Raw genomic sequence first — 25,480 nt, 5'->3', positions numbered from 1 at the left:
ACTCTTGACATTTCAAGGAGCGAGCAAGGCCAACAGAGTTTCCCTTCCGACTTTTCCAAATGGCATTTCACTACTTGCTCGGTCAATTCCAAAAGCCGTTTCGTACCTCAAAGGCGCAGGTAACCCCGTGTTTTACCTGCAGACACCCGCTACATAGCTTGTGGGCTTAACTCACCTAGGTTATTGACTCCAATAAGTAACGCTGTCAATCTGTACTATGGGCAAAAAAAACGGTCTGCGGCTAGTGTGTTACAAGAAACTAAAAACAGTTGTCCGAATTTCATACATTATCAAGTTCGTTCAATAGGGCAGCTCTGGTTATTCATAAAATTATCAATTGACCAATATCAAGTAACGAGAGAATTTTAGATAAATAAATACAATAAGGATTTTAGAGTTAATTCATTCCTACATCGCACGTGAGCCCTCATTTTCATTACATCTAATGTTACTTGAGGAATAAATTAAGAGTTAAATTGCTGCATACAGGATGTCGCAAATTTAAACGATTTCTCGTGTTTTCCAGTGTTTATGTTCTGCAAAAAAGGTGAACATTATTACACTGCAAACATAAAAATTAATAATACTAATAAAAATAAATATGTAAAATAATATAATAAAAAAAATGTATCAAGTGATAAAAGAAAAACTAACACACCTGATCAATGAAAGACTTTTTAATTTTATTTTGTGCCAAAGAAAAATTCTGAGCATCCATAAATAGGTCGCCATTTTATCATTCAAAAACATTTTATAAATATAATCAATTGTATACCTGTGGCATCTAGGGCTTTAAAACCAATTAAAATATCATGGAATGGCGACTGACTTCATATTAACTCGCACATTAAATAATATCAGAATCACTTATCACACTGAAAACTGCCAGTCAAACTGACAACTGTAGAATACAACATTTAATAGAATACCCTTTCTTTTGTGACTAGTTTAAAGAATGTCAAACTCCCAAGTAGTCCCCTAAGTATCTGGACAATACAGTGCTAAGTGGCAACAACCAATTCTATTACATCTCTGATACTCTATGCAGATTGATTCATCCAAGTTCCCTTTATCTATTGCAACCAGCATTTCAGATAATGAAATTTGTTTTGCTGATAAGGCTTAATTGAGGATGTGATAAAAATACCTAGATATTCTTTCTTGGAACACATTCCAATTGAGTCTTTACATAATCCAATGCCCGTCTCTTTTCCTTCGTCAATTCCTTTCTTCCTCCCTGCCTCTCCTACTCTACTTTTCAACAAAGTGGATAACAGTAACCATCAGGAATTAATAACCATTATTAGTATCCAAACCTTGTGAAATAGTTAGCGTACAAATTGATACAATAATTTTCTGGCCCTGGTTTCATATATACTCTTATGTTCCTCTCTCATAAAAATGCATTGGTGAAAAACAGAATAAATAAAAAAAGAGACTTAAATCAGATGTGCTTCATGGAGATATATCCATGGCAGCACTGTAAGCATTAATAACAAAACAATGGCAATTCTTATGACACTTATGATCTAGTCCCAAATTACTGTAGCTAATTAAATTAGAGAAGGAAATGGCCATAAGCAAATTCAATAACATCAGCCTTACAGCTTAATTACATTTTTGGGAGAGAAAAATGGTTCCTTCAAATAACTAATTAACCCTATAGTGCAAAAAAGCATTGCTAAATTTTCTGTGAAATATCTAGTGCATAAAGATTAGCTTTGATTCAGTTATAGATAACACAAAACCAATTTACCCAAGATAATAACTATATTTACCCAACGATAACCATTAACTAGCTAATTGATACTCTGATCTAAATTTATCCTTTGAGTTTCAGACCACAGGCATTGGCTTTATTTCATCTACTACGAGATATGAAACAAAATTAATCTCTTTGTTTTAAATTCACACATGGGCATTTGAAAAGTCTCCTTGTCCTTGGTAATGTTCAAAGGCAACACATTTTATATTGCTTTGATCTAAGTCAACTGAAAGACTATGACTACAAGATGAATGGTTCCTCCTAAATTGGCTACACAACAGCAACAATAATATGTTTGAGAATGCCCCTAACCCCTTTCTTGCTCTGTTCATTTCAGTAAAGTGTATGGTATCACAAATAACAATAAATACATCTAATTTGAAGACATTATGCTCTGGAATTAAATTACTAATCCTCCTGAGAACTTGAATCAGGGGGCACCACTGTTTGAAAGCTGTGTCTATTGAAAAAATAACTACCTGGAAAGGTCTGACACAGTGTTAGTAGAGTTATACCCCTGGGTTCCAGCACCTTCTAGGCCATCTTGACTCTGCTCTTCCAGGGGGGACACTCTATATGCAGGGGCAGTATATAGTAGGACATCCACAGCATCCTGCCTGCCAAGTTCTTGTAGCTTGAGAATCAGCTGTCCAATCGTACTGCCAGCCTCTTTGCTCCATTTCTGCAACACTTTGTCCGTCTTGCTCTCAGATTCATCCTGAGAGGAATCCAGTCTTGGCAAGGCATCTGTCATCCCCATGTTCACTGCTAGCAAACACCAGTCTCTCCCCATGTGGTCGTGAATATCTAGGAGTGAACTAAGGTGTCTCCGTGTGTGCAGCGACAGTGCAGATACATGCAAGTCTATGCCCAGTGTTAACGATGCCTCAACCTCCTCTGAATGAAGGCACAAAACATCAAAGAACCTTTCCTTGGTGCCATTGTAAGTCACTTCTAGCTCGCCCAGCAATTGCTGTTTCAGCAGCACTGTGTTGGAGTATGCGTGCACAGGAAGAGAATGCCTCTGGAGCTGGGCGGAACTCAGAAGCTGTCTTTCAATGAACAATCCTGGGCATGCATCTATGAACACTTGCTCCACTAGGGACACAAGGTCATCCAGGAAATAGTATAATGTGCTCCCAGAATCAGACGGTCCACGTACTTTAATATCTATAGCATCGAAGTCTTCTAGGGTTATCATTCCCTCCATAAGTCCGCAACAGAATTTTGAGCCATGGTACCACTGGTACAAGTCATTGTCAGGGTCTTGGTTCTCACTTTGGATGCTCCTTCTTAACTGGACCTGAACTTTAGGAAATATATGCTTCAGCTGCATTGGGACCTCACTCTGCAAACGGACACCTCCATAACTCGTCAGCGTAGAGTCACTTTCCCAGAGTCCGCGCAAAGTCTCCACGAAGTTCAAGCATGGGAATTCATACTCTATGTCCCCATCATTTTCACACTGCACACACATCTCCACAGCCTGCAGGACTTGTAGCAGATCCAAGGCATCTGCCTCAGGAAACATCATCTGGAAGTCATCCACTGTGTAGCAACCTGTTGGACGTGTGTGCACTATACGGTCATGTGACAGTAAACCACCAATGACATCATGACATAGCCATTTGGGGGACAAGATCACCAGGTCTTGCTCAGAATCTGTCTCCAAGTAGATTACCTAAGGCAACAAAAATATAGACATAGGAGTATGACTGAATATGTATGATATATTGTTAAAGCAATAATAACTCTTCCTTTGAGATTCAAAATTCCGCAAGAAATACATTCTAAACAACACACAGAAATATATTATACTGCATTTCACCACTAAAACGGCTGTTATTGTAGTAAAACTAAAAACTGTGCTTGTCAATAGGGCTTTCGGTGCCTTTCTTCCCGGTCGTCAAGGCATTCGTTGCCAAGGATTTTGGCGCATCACGCGGATTCTCGCGTGCATTCGAGACCAAAATAACATGTGGAGGGATAAGATATAGCACAATCCTCAGACGTAAGTTGCGAGTTTTTGTACAGTGTGTCGGATAATGAATAGCCCAGAACTGCACACGTTGTGGATATAAATGCATTCTGAGCAATAAGACGATTATATCGTATGAATCTTATTTTACTGTAATAAAGTGTTGTTGTTGTCTGCTTTTCCCGCGGTTTTAAGTAGGTCGTCAGAAAACCCCGCTCGATACGCTATGTCAGAGAGAGCTCCGTCAGTTAAAATCTCTTAAGAGATTTTAACAAAAAACCAAGCGTTTAGGAAAAAAAACCTGGACTAACTTTGAATGCAGGAATGGGGTCGTTGACCATTGGTAAGTACGGGAAAATTGCCGTTTACGCCAGGAAAATCCATTTTTGGCCAAAACGAAGAGTTATTATGACTTTAAGTAAACCAAAAGAACAACTTAACAAACCTTTTGGACAGCTGCAGCAGCAAACAACTGCTTTCCTTTCTTAAACATGAATATACGAGAGACAAAGAAATATACCCATGCATTTTAAGTTGAGTATAAGAACAGATAAGGAATATATATATATATATATATATATATTTTTTTTTTTTTAAATGAGACAATATAATCATGTCTAACAATATGATGGTTACTAAACATTTACGAAGAACACAGTTATTTTACTGGAAGGGAAGTTCCAATGGCAATAGGTAACAGATAGTACAAAAGTGACTTAAATACTACAAACATTTCACACCAATATTAAAAATTTTCAAGATTTATCCTTTTTGTTAAAAAAAATTCAAATAATATTTTCAGTCATTACTTACGCTATTAGTTACACTTTTTTCAGAATACATCTAATCACCATTTTGGTGTGAATTTTATGAGCAATTTACGTACAAACAATAATTAATTCACGAGCACATTACCCACTCAAGTGGAGTGTGTGTAAAAACAACAATAGGATTGCATGTCATGCACCATCTATAATTTGTTCAAGAAATTTCCATTCCATACCATGGGAATATCACAGGACATGCCATGTTTTCATACCATCAGATGATTTTTCTTTGAACAAAAATCAATATACACATTACGGTATGAGCACTTTGAAAAAGAAGATTGATTTTCCACTATAGAAAACTGTGCAGGCAATGAGTAAAAGACTCACGTGCTGCATTATCTTGTCTTTGTTTTGACTTCACTGAAAATTTTCATTTGAGCAAATGAATCAGAGTAACTTTTGTTCCGTAAATCAAATGGCTTCAACAATTTATTGTTATTTGAAGCGTCAGGAAAATGTTCCAAGATACCTAAACAATGCAGCACTCCGCTCACAGGGAAAGATCATTTTTAAATATTCACTCAAAATCTAACTTCAAAGGCTTCCGCTATTGTCTACTTTTAGTTTTATAAGGCTAGGAGCATTGACTGCTGACTCACTTTGATGTTAGTTGCCACATAACATGCAAAGTGGTTACTGGCAGCATGTTTATAGCTGTTCAATGTACTGCTGTCAATAAAACATATTGGTTTCAAATAGTTCACGCCCTTAACAAAAACAACAAAACTTAAATGATGGAGCAAATACATGCTATTCTCCAATCCACTTCTTCCCCCCTAAAGTGCTTTACTCCAAGTAGGTGCTTACCTCTCCCATCAACTGAAGCTGTTGTATTAAAGTCTTTAAATGCTCTTCACTGGCCAGAGGGTTCACCTTGGCCCTAGCATACTCAACAAACTGTTGCCATGACAACACAGGAAAAGACGAGGAAGACCTTCTCCATGATGGCAGCTGAGCCACCATTGCGTCAGTAAAACCTAAGGTGGTTGGAAGATGCTGAAAAAAGTTAAAATAAATGTTTGGATGATTATTGATGATTATAATTTTTTTCCAGGCAGTTTTTCAGAATATTAATGAACTGATGCATTCATATAGCAACTTAATTGATTAATTCTATTGATCAATCCGTCAGTCTGTAACTAATATAGGTTCACTTCTGCACCACGAGTCTTAAGACCACCAAGATAAATGCCATCCTTAAACTAAAAAGAACTCTCAACAGTTTTGATTGGTATTATAAACCTAGAGGGAGGTAAAAAAATAACATTTTAATACTCCCTACTGAATCTCTGATTGATATTGTTTTCAAACATAATCTAAGAACAGGGTCTCTATCATATTCCCAAAGCTTTGCTCTGAGGCATTAAACATATCTGGAAAGCCCAAAGCAAATACCAATCCCAGAATAATAGGAAAATGGAAAATAATAGCGAGTGGAAATTTGGTTGAAACAATTAAAAGGAATGAGTGGTGAAACTTTTGAATTAAACATTTCCAGGGGCTTCAAATAGTATCTAGGAATTATTACATCAAGGGGAAACAACATTAATCTTTATTTTCAAGCTGTAGCTATGGAATATTTCTTTTTGACTGAACTTGATTACTTAATCATCACTTTTTTTATATCTGCTAAATATCTACTAAGCTCTTTCTACCTGACATCCACTGGAATCAAATAAATAAATAAATAAATAAATAAAGAGAATAACCATTAACTAAAATTTAAAAATACCCCAACACACACAAAATAAAGAGAGAGAGAGAGAGAGAGAGAGAGAGGGAGAAAAGACAAAGAAAATAAAAATAGTAAAATACCTGGATTGTGGACATTTTTAGATCTGCAAGATAGTGTCTAAATGCCTTCATATCATTGGACATGGCAGAGTTGGCATCCAGGACAAATATGGACTCTGAGATGTCGAAGTCCAGCCAAAACCTTTGCCGCATTTCATTTAACAGGGACAGAGCCTCAGCATTGACAAACTCCCCGCGAGAATTCTTGAAGCACATGGCTCTATCTGCATGCGTGGCTATCAGGACTATCTTGGCCAAGTTTGCCTGCTTGCCACAATGACCTTAGAAAATAAACCAAACCAATGGCTCTTTATATCACACTGCTCTTTCATGAATCTACTATATATTACATATATATTGCCTATTTATTTATTTCTCATCGTAAACAGTACAGAACTTAGCCATTTTTACCTTCTTTGTTTAACTTTCTGTGCAGAGGAAGCTGAGGATTTATGAAAAAGAACTGTATTTCTTGTGATATATGCTATGGAGAAATAGCTTCATTACTCCTCAGTCAGACATCAGGGCATATCAAACACAGTCTAGTTGGTATTAATGATTCCACAGTATCTTAATTTTCATATTTTTTAAAGCAAATTCTGACCAACAAACTGTTTTGAAAGGTGAATAAAGACAATTTCAATCTATAATATGATCTGCAACACTTTCCAACAGCATGTTCTCTGCGACAGCATTGCACAAACATGGTTCCTTCAACAAGTTCCGGAAATCTAATCAGTGTCTCTTACAGTCTAATTTATTGACATTAAAAAAGTAAATGATACAATCCATTGCATGAAAATGCCACATTGAATGTGCATTTTTACAGCTAATCAACATATCTTTTCAGGGGAATTGGTAAAGCAGATGTTCTTACCTATTGGTTCTAATGGCTGTATTCTGGCCCTGATGAAGTTTAACCAGTAGGCCACCTGAGCTCGCCTGATGTCAGGGGGGTCAGCCAGGCTGAATAATACAGTGTGGACACAGTTGATGTCGCCTATGAAGTTGTCATAAAGCATGTAGTAAGGCTCATAGCCAGAGAACTCCCAGATACTCAGGTCTCCAGCAACTGAAAAAAAAAGGAAAAAAAATCTTCAAAATTTTATTTGACAAATGCTTTTGTTTGTGCATGGGATATATTCTGATGAGATGTGGAGGAAGTGGATTTGAGGGTGGCTGTTAAGGAAACAGGAAATTAGCTGGCAGAACGTACACCTGTTTACTAATTTTCAAAAACTATGTGAAAATATATTTCAAAGGATGAGTTCTTGAAGTGACACCTCAAATGCACTAAAAAACTATTTTCAGTCCTGGCAATTCAAATCAATCATTTTTAGAAACACCATTTAGAACAAAGATTCGTAATGAATAACACGTGTACCAATTAACCCAGTTGTCATATTTCTATGGCAGGACTGATACCTCAGTTATATTATCACATGGCCTTCCCAATAACACCTGTACTTTTTTAATAAGTTCATTTGAGGACAACTTGAATACAAGGGGTAATATCAAGTCAAACTACACCATGATCAGCCTAATGAGAAACAACACTTTGACTTTCACCACCAGCTATCAGACATGACCTGCAGAGAGAAGGCCATTCTCTCTCCTAAAACGTACATCCTCTTGATGTAAGTGATATGATTTATGTGGGGTTTCAATGGTTTTAAAACTACAGTGGTAATTTAGCATCAGTTTACCATGGCAGGCATGCAAGTGTGGCACACTCATTAGAATAACTGCTTTTATTTAGTGCTAACCAGATATAGATATATATCCCTTTGCCAAAACATGCCTGGGCGGATACTTGCCTTTTTCTTTATCAAATATTTCTCCTTGTTACTTCATCTTTCATAATACAGATTTTTCTTTAAAAATTTATTTTGATGAGATAAATCCACGTAAACTTATCTGGAGAAAATGGCCTTCATGCACCAACAAAGAGAAAAAAGTCAAAATGCTACATGTTTTCTTAGGTTACTAAGTAAGTCACATAAAGGGGGGCCTCATAACCAAGTTTTTTTTTTTGCATGTTTTTTTATCAACTACTGCTAATTTTTTTTATTCATTTTTACGAACCAAGTTTGAATTTTTGTCATTATGTACCAATATGAATGACAAAATCAAAAGATTTAAATTTCAGAAATTGATTGAAAATATACACCAAAAGACATAAGGCACTGTGTCAAATGTTCCTGTCGAACCAGAAGTGCAGCAGTGGCATATGTGCTGATGCAATTGTCAATATGGTGTAGGTCGTAGCTTCCACAAATATTCTTTCTCAGTAACATATTGAAAGAATAGCAAAAATCCATAGCCTTTAATAATTTATTACTCCTGCAGTGTTGTATCCCATTTTATGTCAAAGTGCAACCAATGTCATATCTTAAAATCAGATATCAGCTGAGCATTATCTTTGTCAGTCGTTTTTTCAGAAACGCTGTTCTCTGTTATCTTTGTATGACTTACAATATGTAGAGGAATAATAAGTCTTTCAACCAATAACAACCAGGCCCATTTTTATTGATGTCTAAATTTGGTATGTTTAAAGGCACGTTTTGGCAAAGGGCCATAATTTATTATTTTCTGAACTTTCAAATTTAAGTCTTTTTAAAAGAAATATTTTAAAGTTAATAGAATAAAAACACTTTAGTTAAATGAGACCTGTACCAGCCCTTTATCTCCATATGCACGTTAAATTTCTGGCTGTACACCAGAGACCAGGTCACATACCAGAGATATTGGCAAGCTGAACATCTATGCCTTTTGTGTAGTGGTCATGTCGGACTTCATAGGACAACTGACTAGGAAGACTTCTGTGACGTTGCAACCCATTCACATGACCTAATGAGAAAGAAAAACATAACGTGATTATTTTTTTGCACTGACGAATAATCACATGACCACCATTTTATGACCACCAGAATTTTAAAGTAAATTCAGACAAGATAAATGTTTAAGTATTTTTTTCAATAACCAATGCTAATATCTTAAACATGCAAAAATGTGCATAAAATACTATGAATAATTTGTTCTTATAAAAAGATGACTAATACTTATCAAGTGACACATAAAAAGGCTAAAAGATAAGCTGTCACCAATAGCAGAATAATATTTAAAAAGCCAGGAAAAGGTCCCTTCCATTTGATTGTCAGTTTAATACAAATTGTTGTCTGGGGATGGTCCCACTGGAATAGAGAACAGCTGGTGCAATACCCTTGAAATGGGGGAAATTGATGGAATTCTTATAAGTCCCTCTTATAAATTGCTTCTATTGTGAAAGTGATGTACAGGCTCAAAGTTATTTAATAACACACACACACACACACACACACACACACACACAAATAATGATAATAAAAAACTAAAGTAGAGGACTTTTTATCTGAAAAAAAGGATCTCTTACAAATTTGATCTGACTTGATCAATATAATTTTGGATATGAAAGTGGTTTTGTCTAGGTAAACCATTAAACCATGAAACACAAGTGTAAGGTCTAAATTAGCAACATTTCTCTCTTTTATTCTCTGTTGAACACTTCATACTACAGGTGAAAGCAGTCCCCACAAACTTCAATTGATTTTTGCACACACTATATGGCTAGACTGCCTATCAAGAAATCATCCGTCAAATGTGTTCCATTCTGTCAACTGGATAGATGGTTAATGTGAAATGACCTTACATGAAAATAAAGCACGTTCCAAACACAGGTTATTAAATCAGTTTGACTCAAAGAGTGCACTTAAATGGCAAATAAATGATCCATTTCAGTGTAATTGCATGGCTGTGCATTGCATCAATCCCACGCTGTTTTGACGAAATTCCAGATTTTCCTTTAATATGTGGACCTTTCTCTTAAAAATCATTTTGCATTTTAAGCCAAATTTGTATTTACAAACAAAATTTTCACAATAAAGCCCCACTCTTGTCAAATGCACTTTTGGTCATAAAAAAGATTTGTTACTCTACTGACAACAATTACTGGTAACTATACTTGATGGTATGGGGAGAAGAGAATAATGTTTTTTTAATAAAAAAATAAATGATCATTTAATTTCTAAAACATGAAAACTCACGTCACAGTAGTATACTTGCAATAAAAATGTATTTCTGATTCATTTTTTTCCAAGCCCCACAAAAAAGTATGTTTTAATAACTCCCTATAAGCATATGCCCTACTACAATCTAATTGATAAAAACTGCACAGAAACATGTATCATAATCTAATTCAGCATAAGAACCTTTAAAGTGACTTTCTCATCCATTTCATCCATGCAAGCATACAGTGAAAGATAATTTGCCTGTCGCATGCATTTTTATCCCTGTCAAAGCCACCTCCTTTCACTTACGATTATTTACTTACAGGAAAACTGCCATGGTAAGTTGTAGATATTCAAAACCATGGCAGCTTTTTAAGTCAGGAAAAAGAACTGAAAACCATTGGGTTACCCTGTAAAAAAAAACTTACTTCTGTGATGGTTTTGGTGCCAGTGTGACTTGGCCAACATGGCACTAGTGCTGGTGATCCTGCGCCGGAAGAACCCAGTGATGTAGCCACATTTCAAGGAACTAATCAGGGTGGTCTTGCCCACACCACTGCTACCAAAAACTTTCAGTTTGATTCTCTTCAATGGGTGACGTGTTGGCACTAGCTGGTTGATGAAGTTCACCCGTCGGTCCTGAGACAATTAACAAAGAAAGATGCCTATATTTAAAATATAGAATCAACATTCTTTTCAGAAATAACAATGCATTATGTATATCATTTATAAAAGTTAACAAGTTCAGTGATATAACATTCAGTTTGTATTTTTCAAGATATTAAAATTTCAATCAAAAATACAAGACAAAAGTGTAAGTACATGAATTTGGTATTACAGAATTTAATAGTTTTTAGACAAAAGGGGTAAAAAATGTGAAAGAATTTAAAAGATTGACATACTAAAATCATGCAATGTGTCTAATATATCAGGCAATCCCAATATAATGCAAAGGAATTTCATTCTGAAAAGCATATCTTAAATCATTTCTCCCCTACTCATAAAAAAAGAAACAAATTGATTTCAAATTTCTAAATCTAAGGATACATGCCATTGCTCTGCATACCAATCTGCATTACTTACATTATACTGTAATGAAACAAAATTTATGTGCAGTGCATTGAGAATAAATTAATCCCCCCCCCCTCCCCCCCAATTTTTTTGTTCTGGAGTGAGGCAACTAAATTTCCAAGATTACTTGCACTTGCCCACAAAGAGTTCTTGCCAAGGTCTGCATTCTGTACAAGTATGACAAAAATAGAATATCCTCAAAATGCTCAAAACAAACAGGATGCCAAATTTCAATCCACTTCATTGTTTTTTTCTTACTGGGGGACAATCTCAGAAGTTTACATTCATGTTTTTTTTTTTTTCAATTTTAATTACTTGAATTTGCGGTAGGTGATCAGAAGGTCGCATACATAATAATGAATATATCAGAAACCAGTAAAATCTCTATACCAGTTCAACCACTGAATATTATAACAATATACATGCCTCAGGAAAAAATGGAAAAGTCATAAAGCATCATGCCAAGCCTTATCTTCACAAACATTTTCAGCATAGAAAATAAAATTATTCTTTACTTAGAGACTAAATAACATCAGCCAAACACAATGAATGGTGATTTTGCGCCAGAATCTGACTTCTGTTATTTAGTCTCTAAGTAAAAAATAATTCTAATTTATCATCCTATCTAGAGGCCTAGATAAAACCTCTTTTATAGCGCATTATCAGTATAATTGTGCAAAGCATGTCCAGTGTAGCACTCAAAACTCCAATCAAACCATGTTTACAGGCTCAGATAAGTAGGTAGACAAAGTGCAAAACAAGTGCCAATTTGCCTAATGGCCTGCTATATCAAAGGGCATTACAGTTCACCACCTGCTGGGACACACTCAGGAGTGAACCATACACCCACATCATATAGCCAGCCGTCTGTATCAGCAAATATTGAATGTTACTGATCTTTTACCAGCAAATCATTCATCCCTGTAGTCAGAGGAGATTAATCTTAACTGAGATCTAATGTACTTCTACAAAAAGCACTGATGATCTATTCCTTTCAAAAAAACATTATTCATATTTTGTGCAGTTTTATTTCTTATTTGTTTCCAAAAAATCATTCATTATTTTCATTTTATTGACATTTGCGCAGTTTTATTTCTTATTTGTTTCCAAAAATCATTCATTATTTTCATTTTATTGACATTTGTGATAAAGCGTGATGAACAATGCAGCACGTCTGTGTCTTATCTTGCGCGTGTTCATATCAAGTATTATTTAGCAGAAAATGTTCATTTGTTTGACAAATAAATGTTGAGAAGATGGGCGTAATTGATTTGTGAATATCAAGGTGACCTGCAACAGAAAGCCCTTGCTCCAAGCTAGCATATCTAGGTAAATGAATGCAACTGCCCACGCAAATGAAGACAGATAACTGTTGGAGGAGTCCTACTCACTTCAAAGAAAACCATTCTGGATACAATTGCCATGCATGGGTATCAACCTTATGCAATACTTGATCTTGCTAAGCCAGGCAGTAATGCCAGAGACTAGGATAGCACTGGGATGTATCCAGGATGGAGATTTTCCGAAATGATTTTCAGATTATACCAACATATTAAGAAAAAAAATGTGATTTTGCTGCTTTTATCAATCACTTATATCTATCGCTTCCTTAATTACCCCCCCCCCCCCAACCCCACTAGATATAATTCCACCCCAACCCCTCCCCCCATTGCCATCCTGAGTGCATACATCAGTCTATTCGACTAACCAGACGGAATTTTTCAAAATAAAACTGGCTGGTATCACTGTAGTCCCAGGGGATCATGTGCTCCAAGAATACCTGGAACAATACACATTATATACCTGTTGAGTTGTACTGTCACAAGGGAGAGATAAGGAAGAAAAGCAGCCTCTCCAGCAGTCTATCAATTCAATGAGGATATTTATTGAGCCCTGGTAGAAGATACTTACACAAGCCCCTGGCTGAAAGATATCCTGGCAGAACTGTTGCTAAGACACATGATTTATCATATGGGAAAAATTAGTGGAAAAATACCAAATTAATTCTGAGATATGTAAAAAAATGAACTTTTGGTGAATAAGAGGGCTAACTGCATGAATGCATGGCCGGGAAGAGGAAAAGGGTACTATGTAAAGGAAACAACTAACTGTATAGAATAATTATTTCCCAGAAAAAGCAGCTTGCACATGGATGTTCATCATAGGTGTTATTATAGTATAGTATTTCACTGCACAGAAAAAAAAAAACGCCTTAACTGCCTATGAGCATGGCATTTATTTCCAAGAAGCTCCAAGTCCCTTGCCTCTTCATTAACAAATATTAAAGAAATTTCAAAGCATTATCTGAAGAGTCAACTATTTGAAAAACAAAACCTGGTAAATGAACATTCATTTTGGATGTTTGTGCACTCTAACGAAAAGATGCAGAATGTGATAGCATCGACTAAACCATTCAGAAGTTATGAAAAAAAAAAAGGCATTTTTCTGCTAGCAATGGGGCCACTAGGGAGAGACATTCCTGGCTACCATATTGTAAGCAAGGTCCATTTTTTAAGCCTTGAAATAACACTTCCTTTATTGTCATTTAGGAAACTCCATTACCTAACAACAGTAAGTGCTTTACACATGCATCACTATTAGTGCTAATACCAGGACTGTATAATGGATAAGATGCAAGGTAGAATAAGAAAATGTGACTCTTGGATGCCACTTCAAAAATGCCCCTATTTTAGAAAATGGAATATGACATAAATTTACATTTTTCTTTTCTGAACAAATTTCAACACAATCCAAGTGTTAATGCCTCATTAAATATTTCTCATCTGATTCAATTGATATATTAGATTACTATAATAATGGGTATTTTTACATGTCCTATGCATACAATTGATTTTCTTACATCTAAGAATAAGAAATCCTTGTTGTAAAGTAGGCTTTTCTATAAAATGAGTGAGCCAATTATTGATTTGTGGTAGACAACAAAGTATATTTTTCATTATGGAAAACTTAGAGGTAGCTTACTCACACATACAGGCTTTAAGCTGTAGTGCTATCTCAATAACATTTTTCTGGTTTGAGAAGGGCTAAAACCATTTTCAAGCATGGATTATGCACTTTATCTTAAAATTTTTATTGTTAGGCAAGGAATAGGCAAAGAACAAAACCGTCTCAAAAGGATCCAAGATTTCCAAGAAATACTTTGTTCTTAAGTCCATAGGGGAACAAAGAAGGGAAATTTAGTTTTATATTTTGACTGACGAAGTCAGTATCACACTTATTCAGAAAAGCCTGAAATATGCTTGTAACAATGTTGTTACATAACAACAATAGCTGAACATGTCTTGAATAAGAAAACCCTGAAATTGTACATCAAATTCTCATCTCGAAAAAAAAAAAAAATCTATTGCATCATCTACATGAAAATGTTACGTGATATTAATGGATGGTAAATCTACAGAGAGCGTGTTAATCACATTTCATTCATCATTTGCTGCATTAACTGTGGTTTTTGCATCCATTTACAGGGACCATATACCACTTAGTGAAACCCACTGGAACACCACCTCTTTTTCCAATGAATGACTGATTATTTCCTTATAGCAACACAGCTTTTTAAGTTCATTAACATTCTTAAAGTCCATTATTTAGTCGATACATTCTTAAAGCCATGCTCTGCACCTGGCTTAAGCTATGCAAGGAAATTGTGGTCAATAAGCAGTAAACTATGATTCAGCATGGTTAGCTCTTTCATAGGTCATGGTGTTAATAAATTTGATTAAATATTTTAAAACTGTTAATGAAGGGCAAAAGTAAATGAAAAAAGATTATAAGGTCAGTTTTGGTAGAGTTTGGCCCAAAAAAAAAAAAAAAAAAAAAAAAAAAAAATACAAGTATTCTACATCTCTGTTTTAATTTAAATGTTTAGCTAGTTTGAGAAGAATGGCAATTCCACTCCTCACCCTGGGTTTGATGACCTAGCTGTTGGTCGTTAGAGTTCAGGAAATAGTAGTTCAAAGGAAAAAATACAGTCTAAAGAGTGGACTCTTTGATTCATACATCAAGGTGGAGCAGTGTGATAGCAGGTGGCTTACTTGTCAAATAACATTCCATTTTCTTGGTAAATAGCTGATGATTGGTCCCTGGTGATTGAAGGGGAATAAGTAGGAGGCAGTAATATGGAAACGTTGTCTCTTACTATGATGAACAACAAGTAGCTAATTTCCGGTTCAAAGCCGAACAGAGGAGTGTGTTGAAAGCAATAGGACCTGTATTGTAAAGTGATGATGTTTAGCTATAGGCCTGGATAACATTCACCTGAACCTTAAGCCACAACAAAATAACACTTAGTGAGGTGGTACAGGAACAAGACAGAAACTGATTATATACTTACTGGTTTCATCCGTATGAGAAGATCAGCTATCTCAGAGTGCCCCTGGGCCAAGGCAAGGATCTCTGCAATCACACCATCCTGTGGAGAGGAAGTTACACAATTACTTCTCGATCACCGATTCAATTTACATGTAACACTGAGATAAATGAGCCATTTGTTGTGCAGGCCGGTGAAATTAACTGAGTAGTTATGTTATCAGTAGCAAACAAATGTTCTTTTTTTTTCTCTTCATAGTCCATGTCACCTTCAACAAATAACTTTAATAATAGATAATCTTTTGGCAGAACAAGCTCTTTCCTATTAAAATGATTATCATAAAAGAATAATGGTATCCAATGCTATTGGATAGTAACAAAACCATTACACCACACACTTTTGACTGTGGAACAGACAATCGAGGTAATTGCATCAAGTGTGACATGCATTATCCAGTCACTGTTACAAATTTAAAGCCTCTTACCTTGTTGGGCACATCAGGGTCAGCTCCAGCCAGTAACAGACAGCGGACTATCTCCAGGTAGCCACCCTTAGCTGCAGAGTGGAGAGCAGTGAGAGAATTCTGGAAAAAAAAACTTTTTTGAATGCAACCTGCCAAGAGCAACTATTCAGAGACAATGAGAATAAAGTTTTTTTTTTAATACTTGCTTGAAAATTCTGAAAAAATTACGACAATAGAATACAATCTAACGATTTACCTTTATAGAAACTGACGCTAAAACCACAGTAAATTCTGTTTTGTTTACCTTGCTAATAATATTGACATCACAACCATAAGCACACATTGCCTGCACCACAGAGAACAGTCCTTCATGTGCTGCTGCATGGATAGCACTTTCTCCAGTCTAAGAAAATAAATTTCAAGCTTTATACTATATTTACATTCTCCTATGTGAATAAGATAGATCTGAAGTTAATCACTCTTATACAGTAAATAGCGTCTGTAAAATAAATATTGTCACTTATTATCTATGCCTAGCTGTCTATGTATGTGATGATATTTTCACATTCTCCTGATTGCGTTTCCTGCTCACCTCATCTACCACATCTAGAGGGCACCCAGCCTGGACCAGCTGCATGGCTATGGCAGTGTGGTGGCGCCTGCAGGCCCAGTGGAGGGCACTGCTACCACGCTGGAATACAAATTAATAATTGAATATATATACACTTAACATGATGCTCTAAACTCATTTGTTTATAGTTATGAATCTGTCTGAATCAAATGTTATGTTTTTTTTTATGAATTTCTCAAATAAATGATAACAAGTTAAAGTAGGTTTAATACTAAAGTAAGGTTTCTATTCTATTTTAAAAAACATGAATTTCCTCATATAAATATATTAAAACTTTCTTGCTATTTTCATAGGTATCTAACGTGGTCCTGTGAACTCTTGTTCCATAAAGCTGGAATATATACATTTGTTGCCCAATGTTATTACGGCTTCCAAGCACTAGAAACAAAATCCATCAATTATCATCTATGAAGCATCATGTGGCCCGTTTTCTCCTTACTTTATCATACAGGTCCAGCCTGGCCCCAGTATTCAGCAGTACCTTCACACACTCCAGGTAACCACGCCCAGCTGCATTATGGATGGGCACCTCGCCATCCTACAACAAAATATGGTTTCAAATATTATGGTGATTAATTTCCACACTGCCTTTAGATTTAAATATATTTACAATGCAGTGTTTTACCCTTTCTAAAACTATGGGGAAAATTATACCAAAGCCACTACTTCTCTTACTGTATTCCTTTTGAATAAAATCAATTCTACTTTCTAACAGATCAAAAATCTGAAAAATCATTATTCCTTACTTTTTTTGAAATTTAATCTACTTAATTCTGACAAGCCTATGTTTAGATAGAAAATATACTTAAGTTGACAATGCATAGATAAACATAGGTTTGTGTAGATAAAATTGTTTTGATGTAAGAACCTTACACTATTGAAACTGAATACCCTTTTATCAACTTAAATCTGTAAAAAAAAACACTCGACATTGCAATAAAATGTCACAGGCTCAAAGGAATACATAAAGGAGAATGCTGCAAATGTGTGAAAAAAAAATACATAAACTGAGAATAATTCTGCCAAAATCTATGCTAGACCTCTAGTCATTAACATTTATTTCATTTCATATAAAATCTTATGATGAACTACCCCTTTCTGTTAAAATTTTCTGTAAGATTCACCTTATTTTGCACGTCTAGTTGGCATCCTGCATTGCACAAGTATGTACAGATAATGGAAAAACCATGCCATGCTGCGCTATGGAGAGCAGTCTCACCAAGCTGGAGGAAAAAAATAATAAAAAAAAAACATCCATGCACGGGTTGACAATGACACAACAAATGACACTAAACATCAAGAATTAACTGAGTGGAAAGACTCAAACCATATATCTATTTCCACAAAAGAGTTTCACTTGAAGACAACAAGTTGTATATAGATCAAATGACTGATTTCCAATAAAAATAAGTTCAAAGAATTCTTTTTCTGGATTACAATATTCAAGTTTATATTCCACATGCAACAACTGCCTGCCAAGGAGACATTGACAAGTGTCCACACATACAGACAAAAGCATGCATGCAACATAAAACAAATAATTAAATAACACATCAAGTATTTTAATTGATTACATCTTGGCACCATGTATCAAGATGTCCATGCTGCCGGTTCAGGCTACAACATAACAAGGTATATTTAGGTAGGTATGTATAGGCAGAAGACTGGGATATTTGCTGATGTGGTTACACCTGGCCCGACTTTAAGCTCAAATTAATCACCGTTTAAGCTGGGCTTATGCAATGCGCCTGTATGTAGTACACTGGGAAAGAAAATACAAAGCTGGGATTTCATTTTGTAATTATATCACTTGACACATTTATTCTAGATATGACTATCAACTTCTGCCCGGGGTATTTGAAGCCATTCCCCAGTTTATTCACCTCATCTTGAAGATCCACATTGGCTCCTGCCTCACACAGGTATTGGACCACATGGCTGTGTCCATAGCGGGCAGCTACATGCAAGGCCGACTCTCCAGACTGCAGACAGAAACAGAAATTATCATGTGACAATTGTCTTTTGTAACCATAGTTTACGAAATGACAGTCACATCTAAAAGGAAGTTATGAAACCATAATAAATGAATGAAGCCATGTAGTTTACAATAGGAAGATTATCACTTTCAGAATGCATTAACCACAGTGCAAAGTAATGGAAGAGTCATGTAAAATATAATGTTATTTTCCTTTTTTTCATATATTTATGTAGCTCCATTAACAACTTAAGTGATTGATGTATGTCATGAACTCGAGGTTGATTCCCTTTGAAATTCACCACCAACACCCTACTTCTTTTCACTGTAAAAGTGACATCAGGTTTTTCACCTTATTTTGTTGATCCACAGAGACCCCTTGTTCTTTGAGATATTTGACCACTTCCACGTGCCCTTGCCTAGCAGCCCAGTACACAGCATTGTCCCCATGCTAAAATAGATATAAAAGCACATTTATTTTTTAACATTAAAAAAATATCCTGAAAAGGGATGGCACATACACGTCTTAATAACAAGAAATGTCTTAATGGCAACAACTGTTTGCACATTGCAGCACAATTAGACGTACATACATACAAAACCAATATGGAAACAATTAATCATTAGAAGAGAAGCAATTATCGTTTATTGTTCAGCAACATTCATACATATGTCTGCCTGTCAATATCACTTCTTAGTTGTCAGTAAATGTAAATTATGGGTTTAATGGGTGGTTGACAACCTGGCCTTTCACTATCATCTATTTTGTTTCTAACGAAAAATCTGTTTGCTGACTTGGAAAACAGATTTCAGTTTGCAGCCACAATATCTTGCAGCAATCACAAATGGGCTGGAAACATTGATTTCTCATACAGTAAAATATTGGATTTCTTCATGTGGTAACCTTGGAATGGCAGACAAGAAAAAAAGATGACCTAAGAGAGTTAGTACCAATCTCTATTATTGACAGCAGGATACTCAGATGTAATTTCATATTGCGACCTTTTAGGCACAAGATATAAAAAATTCTTTGAAATAAGACCATTAGTTTATCTAAAGCAATGGCCAAACAAAAATTAATACAAGGTTTACTCTCAGAGCCCTTTGAGTTATGTTTTATCTTGAATATATCCCACTTGAGTACTTGCCTGGTCTATCTGTCCCCTTTTATCTTTGTAAAATAAATTATATGTAATAACTGTAATAACAGGTAAATAGAAATTGAACATCGTCTCCGGTATGGCCAAGATAGCTCATTAAACAACAATTCTCAGGAAGAACATCTCATAAAAGTAGTGTGCCGAAATCAATCAGTGCCACTACACTACCAACGAAAATCCTTATCTGTTTGTAAGAATCAACCAACCTGAAAATCAATCATTCTTGGTAATGTGCATCCGACCTGATATCCTGGCAATAATGCTCAAGAATAGCTAGCTCTGTCTGACATTGCCCAGATTTTCACTGTAAAACCCAGGAGAAATACCAAGACACATTAGTCCTTCATAATACAGTAATGTCTGAAGGCCTAGTTATGAAAAAAATCCTCTTCTATCCTATCTATCCTACCATTACTGCCTAAGAGGGTAATTTAACTTGCTGATCAAAGTTGAGCTTCTTCATACAGTTAAGCCTAATTACATCATTACTCTTTTTTTTATGAGACAGACACACAAGTAGATCTTGTAGTACTTTAGAGACTCTTATCAATTCAGTTACAAACAAGAACTGATGTCATCATTTCTAAAATTTCTAAATCTCAATTTCAATTTTTAAATTGCAATTTCAAGGCAGTTCTTGATTATGCATTTTTAATGCCTATGCATTCTCTATAACAAAGTAATTTTTAGTTTTGTAAGTGTCACATCCAATACTATGATTATTAATATTAATTATCTTAAACATTATTATTCATTTTGTACTGACAGTGACTTAAAAAGTACATTCATCTTTTACTTAAGCTTTCTGTTTTCTGCAACAGGCACCTAATGTAAGGTCCCCCAGGATGCACTAAACGAGTCTACTCTATATTCTAAATCTGTCTTACTTATATCATATTTGTAAAAAACTTCAGCTTGCATCTAATAGATATAATATAATTGGTTTGAAAATATAAGAAAACAAGTCCTGCAAGCTAGAGTTCTTTGCCAACTTTGAATACCTTTTTCTTCAAAGGATAAAATGTAAAATCCTTTTAACATTCGAAAGTAGTTTTTTTAACATCAATATCATACATTGATAACAAAATTATCTGAAGTATTTGTCCAGCATAATACAACTGTATGCAAGGAACACAGCATATCATAGCTGATATAAAAATGTGCAAGGATGAAACATTAACTGCAAGGTATATTGCTACAATTCCAATAGACATATTACAAACTGAGGAGGTCATTTGGTCATTGCTCTTTTTCAAAAGTAATACAAACCGTTCTTTTAATTTAAAAACATCTTGGTATAAACATTTTTTCTTTTTTGTCTTAAGTTATCAGGAAGAAAATTTTCTACCAATTTCTATTTCTCTGAGTCAGTAGTTTACCTGGTCTGTGACATTGAGGTTCATTCCATTGCTCTGTAACAGTTTCACTACCTCCACATGTCCTCCGCTGGCAGCCCTGTGTAACGCTGTCTCCCCATGCTAGAACATAATGAAGAAAACATACAGAACTTCAAATTTGGAGAGTTGTAGGTACCTCCTGAGTTAATTTTAGCACTATCTGTAGGGTATGCACTAGGAAGTGGAAGAAAACTTCCAACCATTTTTTGGAGTTAATTTATATGTATGGACAGAAAGATTCAAACATGGATGAGACTGCCATTCATTGAAAAGGTCGGAAAAAATGGCGTGAGGTCCAGGGGGCCACCTAGACCAATATTTCCAGATCCCCAAAAAATAGAAAATCCACCAATAGTCGGAAAAATCTCATCCCTCTTCAAAAGGGAAAAAATACTGAAAAAAACAGTTTTTAAGTTTTGCTGTGACATGGGCAGACATAGGGCCCAGATGCAGGGGAGTGTTACTGTGACTATATATGAAAAGTTACAGTCACATTGAGATGCTGACACTGTAAGTCTGCAATTGTCTTACCCTATTTGATATGTTGATGTCTAGTGAAGTCATAGAAAGCAACCTTTTTATTCCAGCAAAATTCCCATCTTCAGTGGCACAAAACAAAGCTGTCAGGACAAAATTGTCTTCTTCTTCCTACAAAAGATGAAATGATACTTTCGTCATGCTATCTTTCCCATGTGTAACAATATATGTAGCTCAGATTACAGTCTGAATATAATACTTTTTTAAAGATATCCACCATTAACAAAACATAATGGGGTTGTAATATACAGTTCTCTGAGCAAAAGCAGAAAAAAACCTGTTCTTGTGTAAATATGAGAAATTTATGGTTTTTATCAACCATAACTAGGTCTCTGAAATATTGCTAAATTTGCACATTGCATTAAACTAAGGCTCATAATTGATTACAATATCTTCAATGTCAGGTTCCATCTGGGCATTAATATTTGAGGTTACATCACCTAAATTTTTATAATTTATCAAACAACTGTTCAAAATGGTAATCTTTTTGTGCACAATGAGCCATCTTTAACTGGCAAACATCAACTGATGGCAATAAGTTTCTAAAAATGAAGTACAATACGTAGTTAAAAAATTTTCTTTTAAGTTTTCAATCATGTAAGCTTTCAAGATTAATTAAACAAAACACAAAAAAAATTACAGAAAATGCCATTCTTAAAGATTACTTGGATAACATATGCCAGTAAGATATTTCTGTGCTTAAACTGCCTTCACACCACTTTATTCTTTCACCTACAAATTCAAATACCATTAGCACATTGTTGGTTTCACTCAGAGATGAAAAGTTCTGCAATTCATTAATCTGACTACAAAAAAATGTATTCATTCCATAAATGCAATAAAAATGCCACTTGTATATATGTAGCTACAGTTCAGCTCTGCCAAACACATAAAACTGGGCATTTATTACTCGCTGTACCTGATGCTGGTAGACTAACTGTCTGGTCTGTAACACTGCCAACTTGCCAGGTATAACATGTTACTGTGAATGGTGATGAGTTGTATCACACACCATACAAACTTTGGGAATGTAAGCTGATACTCAACTTTGATAATTCACTTTTTTCTTTTATACTATGGTTCTTCAAAAATCATTGAGAACAACAACAGAACCAAATACTAGATAATGTAGCTATTTTTTTCCTTCTTGAACACTGTAGACAACTACAACTCAACCTGTAAACAGGCTCATTAGCAAAGATACATGTCCGGATATGAAAAACACTGTAGCACTTTGGAAACACCCATCAAATGACACATTTTGTGACAGCAAGGCACATACAAACATGCTTAGCATCCCTAAAAGCTTAATTTATCTTCTTTCACTTGGCACACAATATTTTCACCTTTTTTACCTGATAGCTTACTTTTATATCATGCTGAGTTCAATGCTTATAACATGTGCCCACATATTAACTACACAGTGCATCATGTAAAATTCATGCAGGCTGATTCCATCTATGAAATACTTTGTTTGTTAATGTTATTTATAACTGTGTATCTATCTGACACCCAAGTTAGCAGGTAAATATTACCCCAAATATACAGCTCTCTTCCAGAACTGGGGTCCTGGTGCCTTCGGATCCAACCAAAGTGCTCTCAGAATGACTCCTTCTCAACTCAAAGTCCTCACCATCTTCTGCCTGTTCCTTCTCTATGGCTACAACACCGCAGTCTACTCTTCTAAGAGGAAAACTGTCAGGTTCGTTCAGATCTACCTCTTCCAGTTCCTCTGTAGGATGAACAGTGTCCAATACATTTCCCAGCACTACATCAGAGTTATCCCCCGTTTTAATTGGTGGCTGAGAATTGTCAGTTTGTATCTCACCAAGTTTTACATCATGTACAATTTGGTGGCAAAAAGTATCCATCTTTGAGACAGATGTCACCGGTGCTTCTTTCACTTCTGTCGAAGTCTGACATGAAATATGATCTCCTGTTTCAGCCGTGCAGAAATTGTCATCCACAGCCAGCTTATCTGTCCCATCAAGTTTCACATTGGTCACTTTGGCTTCAGACAAATTCTGGAGCTCAAAGTTTTCCGTATGCTTTCCAAGTTCAGCTTTCTCAATCTCCATACTGTTCGCCTAGTCCCTGATGAATCGAGCCTTGTAATGCTTTTCAGTGTTAAAGGGCATTTGCAGACAGCTGAAACTGAGATTCAGCATACAGTACAACCTTGCCTAACATTGTGCATGCCATTATCCCACACAAAATGCATTTAATTGAAGCACCCAAAGGTATCATAAAGTCATTATCAGCAAGTGACTTTTTAACCAACAAATGCTGGATGCCTTTTCCTGCCAGTGATCTGATTGAAATAGGTACCACTCACGCGAGTCCTTTCATTTATTTTCAAAGACCATTACTGTGGTTTAGTGGCTCATTAGCTTTGCAACCAAACTTCTGGATGAATAAGTTACTGCTTTCCCGCTGGCCTGCTGATGCTGAATTTATGATTTAATCCACCGTATATTGGTTTATGTCTCTATCCACCCAGGCCCTCACATCCTACACCTAACCTGTGCTTGTCAGGTAGTTTAACTGGAGCACATACAATAGAATCGTGTTAACTTGTTAGCTGCACTGCCAGATACTTCACCCTTCATCTCATATTAGCTCATTTATTTTTGTTGTACGACCTCTGCCACATTACCCATTGCATCCATTTTTGATGAATTTCCGGTTGGCTTAGCTTACTGTTTGAACAGTTGTATAAATTTATTTCCAAGTAACACAGACTGGTCTCGTTATGTCAAATCAGCTGTCAAGAAGACAGTGATTCATTCTGCAATTTGTCAAAAGAGAAAAATTTATTCCTCTAGAATGCCATTATTTACAATGAGCTGAGGTCATTACATGAGACAAGATAGCATTTCATTGCAAGTTTGTTGGATCATTATATGGGGCATCTTTTCAGGATGGAGAAAAACAAATTGATGAGGCAAATGAAATCTTATCTTTCATTGTTTAAAAAACTAAATCATTTGTCCCCTAAATAATTTTAACATCAAAAATTGGACATAGTTGTCTTACTTCAAGCTATTTTCACTAATTGTCAAAAATGGGTTAAATAATTTTTGAACAACATAGTCTTCATCAATTAAATTGCTTTTAACTTCAAAAATGTGCTTAAAAATAAAAAATGAAGTTTTTCATAATGTCTTTATTTACTTTGGAAAATTTGAAAAATACCATTTCCTTCATGGTATTTGGTGAATGAAATATACTCAGGTCAATGTATCTGCCTCACTAAAAACAGAATCTCACCATAAGAAGAAATCAACTTGGAAGAGTCATTTTCTCTTATGGGCGAGTTAACACAAAAATAATGAGAACAAAGTAATTTTTATTTCACTAAAAGATTGATACAATGACAACCACAATTTTTATCTCAAGAATCAGGTAATAAAGTAAATAAATGTCATCTCATCATAGTTATGTGTTATATCTATGACGAAATTACATTTTCTCCTCATGTACAATTTATGTTTCTAACTATACCA

General features: G+C 35.4%; 1 protein-coding gene across 4 annotated transcripts in view; it reads right to left on the bottom strand.

Annotated features, from left to right (window-relative positions):
* Positions 1–662: 662 nt before the first annotated feature.
* Positions 663–25,480, bottom strand: part of LOC106158445 (death-associated protein kinase 1) — a 46,899-nt gene continuing 22,081 nt past the window's right edge. Inside the window, exons 1-18 of one of the 4 annotated variants that reach the window (XM_013534436.2) lie at positions 23,510–24,760; positions 21,969–22,085; positions 21,420–21,518; positions 19,233–19,331; positions 18,789–18,887; positions 18,030–18,128; positions 17,345–17,443; positions 16,867–16,965; positions 16,579–16,677; positions 16,296–16,394; positions 15,836–15,913; positions 13,193–13,264; positions 10,842–11,052; positions 9,107–9,217; positions 7,245–7,439; positions 6,389–6,648; positions 5,381–5,569; positions 663–3,446 (exon numbers count right to left, since the gene is read on the bottom strand). In XM_013534436.2, the coding sequence (XP_013389890.2) occupies positions 2,241–3,446; positions 5,381–5,569; positions 6,389–6,648; positions 7,245–7,439; positions 9,107–9,217; positions 10,842–11,052; positions 13,193–13,264; positions 15,836–15,913; positions 16,296–16,394; positions 16,579–16,677; positions 16,867–16,965; positions 17,345–17,443; positions 18,030–18,128; positions 18,789–18,887; positions 19,233–19,331; positions 21,420–21,518; positions 21,969–22,085; positions 23,510–24,052 (3,774 nt within the window). In that variant the 5' untranslated portion in view covers positions 24,053–24,760 and the 3' untranslated portion in view covers positions 663–2,240. Of the gene's footprint in view, positions 3,447–5,380; positions 5,570–6,388; positions 6,649–7,244; positions 7,440–9,106; positions 9,218–10,841; positions 11,053–13,192; positions 13,265–15,835; positions 15,914–16,295; positions 16,395–16,578; positions 16,678–16,866; positions 16,966–17,344; positions 17,444–18,029; positions 18,129–18,788; positions 18,888–19,232; positions 19,332–21,419; positions 21,519–21,968; positions 22,086–23,509; positions 24,761–25,480 lie in introns of those variants that run through there. The other 3 variants (XM_013534433.2, XM_013534434.2, XM_013534435.2) reach the window with 3 other exon arrangements.

This window comes from Lingula anatina, chromosome 1 (assembly GCF_051362555.1).
Source record: "Lingula anatina isolate TDL-2025a chromosome 1, LinAna3.0, whole genome shotgun sequence".
Classification (NCBI taxonomy): domain Eukaryota; kingdom Metazoa; phylum Brachiopoda; class Lingulata; order Lingulida; family Lingulidae; genus Lingula; species Lingula anatina.
Note: the sequence above shows the minus strand (reverse complement) of the source record. Positions and strands in the feature narration are given on the sequence as shown.